The 2276-nt window shown below is 41.7% G+C and overlaps 1 protein-coding gene across 1 annotated transcript; it reads right to left on the bottom strand.

Annotated features, from left to right (window-relative positions):
- Positions 1 to 627: 627 nt before the first annotated feature.
- Positions 628 to 1253, bottom strand: LOC112467131. The gene is made up of 2 exons (XM_025035612.1): positions 1180 to 1253; positions 628 to 970 (listed from the first exon to the last, which is right to left on the bottom strand). The coding sequence occupies exons 1-2, from the start codon at positions 1251 to 1253 to the stop codon at positions 628 to 630; spliced, it is 417 nt and encodes a 138-aa protein (XP_024891380.1).
- Positions 1254 to 2276: the final 1023 nt, after the last annotated feature.

Below are 2276 nucleotides of genomic sequence, written 5' to 3'. Positions count from 1 at the left end.
GTTGCTTCTTTTTGTCAAGACTTTCATCTTGTAAATAAAGTTTTAACACAGCCAGACATTTTGAATGATTGCTACCCATACTGTCGTAATAAACAATCGTCTTATCGCGAAAATCTATTATTGCCATACACCAGTAAACGTCCAAATGTACAGGCACAACCACAAGATCCTGCGCAAATATGTCCACCTTCCTAGTCCATCGCTTTAGCGACGAGTGACCACCCGACAGAAGTTTTGGGTTAAAAAACGTGTTCATCGCGTGCACTTTCGGATACGCGTCGGAAGATGTTTCTCTGGCGATTAGCAGATTCATATAAAAGTTTATCACTTCGTCGTTTAGCCAATTTAAGTCGACCAGCGTGTGAAGATCCTTTTGCGTAAACCTCAGACCGAAGCCTTCCACCACCACCACCACCTCCATACTGTGGTGGAAACCTTGCCACGAAGCACAAAAGTCACAATAGTCCTCGAGTAAATCTTATTATATATGAAAAGGGATATTAATAAATATATCGCACATGTATTTAGTATTTAATATTTTTTATTATATACTTTATATATATTACATATTTCAAACACTTTACATGTATCATTTTTATATTAAGAATAAAATTCAGTTTGCACGAATTAAATCACATTGTCCTTGTGTATCCATGAGTTGTGCGATCCATCGAATCCCAACCATTTCACGTAAACCTCGTCACCCCTTCTGCGCAGTACTTTCTCCGCGAGATACACGTCAGGATAAGTCGCGCGATGCAACTCGTACTCGTAGAACGCTCCAGCGACGGATTTTCCACGATAGTCCTCGAGTAGGTAGGTTACGGGATTGGTATGCTGCACTTTAACGATCTTAAACACCTCGGTGGTCCAATTCGGCGTGTAACCCTTCTCGAAAATTGTCTTGTATTTGCTGACGCGTACCGAGTCGCCCGTTTTGAACTTTGCCGGGCCCGCGATCTTTATAGCGCTGTACACCGTAGCCAAGAGTTTTTCGGCGATCGCGGGGGTAACGTTGACGGGTCGCATGCCGATCGTTTGATGCTTGCGCGCGTTGTAATCCGACACGAGTCGTGATAACGCGTCAAACCACTTGTAAGTTTCATTGAGCGTAAACATCTTCCACATGTTGTTTTTTAACGTGCGATTGAATCGCTCGACGACCGACGCCTTCATCACCGATACGTGGAATAATGATTGATGTCGTGCTTTTTCACGAGACGTTGCACGTCGTTGTAAAATTCCTTCCCCATGTCGGTTTGTAGATTACTAGGGCACCTCCCGCTATCTCGAATTATCTCAGAGATAGCGTCAGCTGTCTCGCTGCTATCTTTACCCTTGAGCGGCACGGCCCCTTGCTCAACACATCGATGACGATGAGTATGTAGTGGGAGCCTCCGTTGAAACGCGAGTACGGACGCATCTCGACGATATCAGCTTGCCACAGGTCGTCGTACCCTCGCACTATGACGTGTCTGCGGGGAAAATTTCTTCTCGCCGGTGCGTGCAATTCGTCCACCAACCGTCGCTTTTCGATATTTTTATTCACATCGGTCGATTTTAACGTTAAAAGATGAAAGTCTTGACAAAAAGAAGCAACCTTATGATATGAGTGACTGGAAATGTCAGTCCGCAAAGAACATTCCGCAACAGATGAATGGTAGCGATTGTGGCGTGTTTTCGTGAATGTTCGCCGAGTATGTCTGTGCAGGTAAATAAATTACATTCACGCAGAATGATATGCCATACCTTAGGAATAAAATGCTTAGGGAGATATTAACAGGCAATGTTGTATAATAAACTGTTTTCATTGAATAAATGATTATATTATAATTTACATTGCATTTAATATTTTGTAAAAGAATATATATATATCTTCACCCCGTTTACAATGTGAAGTGAAAAAAAATCAAAGTTTCACGTATATATTGTCACAATCTTAAAGAATCTCTTGCAGAAGTTATATCACATAAATGTATACTACATACATTTTTTACCCGGGGAAATCCTCATAGGATACCCCCAGCCTCCGGAGAGAGGCCGGGCGGTTATGTTCGGACTTTTACATAGATATATATATACATACATACATACATACATACATACATACATACATACATACATACATTATATACATTATATACATTACGTTATATTCGGTAATGTCCCCACGGCAACATATCGGTCGAATCCGGCATGATATATCGCTTATCGTCGTACGGATTCAGAGCGATTTTCGTCTCGCTAATAGTGTACACTTCGTGCATTTTTGATCT

The sequence above is a fragment of the Temnothorax curvispinosus genome, unplaced genomic scaffold (genome assembly GCF_003070985.1).
Source record: "Temnothorax curvispinosus isolate PA1 unplaced genomic scaffold, ASM307098v1 QBEX01016918.1, whole genome shotgun sequence".
NCBI classification, from domain to species: domain Eukaryota; kingdom Metazoa; phylum Arthropoda; class Insecta; order Hymenoptera; family Formicidae; genus Temnothorax; species Temnothorax curvispinosus.
Note: the sequence above shows the minus strand (reverse complement) of the source record. Positions and strands in the feature narration are given on the sequence as shown.

What these genes read in the sequence shown, in the direction of transcription:
- LOC112467131 (XM_025035612.1), bottom strand. Translation starts at nt 1,253, where the DNA reads ATGGGGAAGGAATTTTACAACGACGTGCAACGTCTCGTGAAAAAGCAC. An exon ending in AATCATTATTCCACGTATCG is followed by an intron (nt 971 to 1,179) that starts GTGATGAAGGCG and finishes TACGGTGTACAG; the next exon opens with CGCTATAAAGATCGCGGGCC.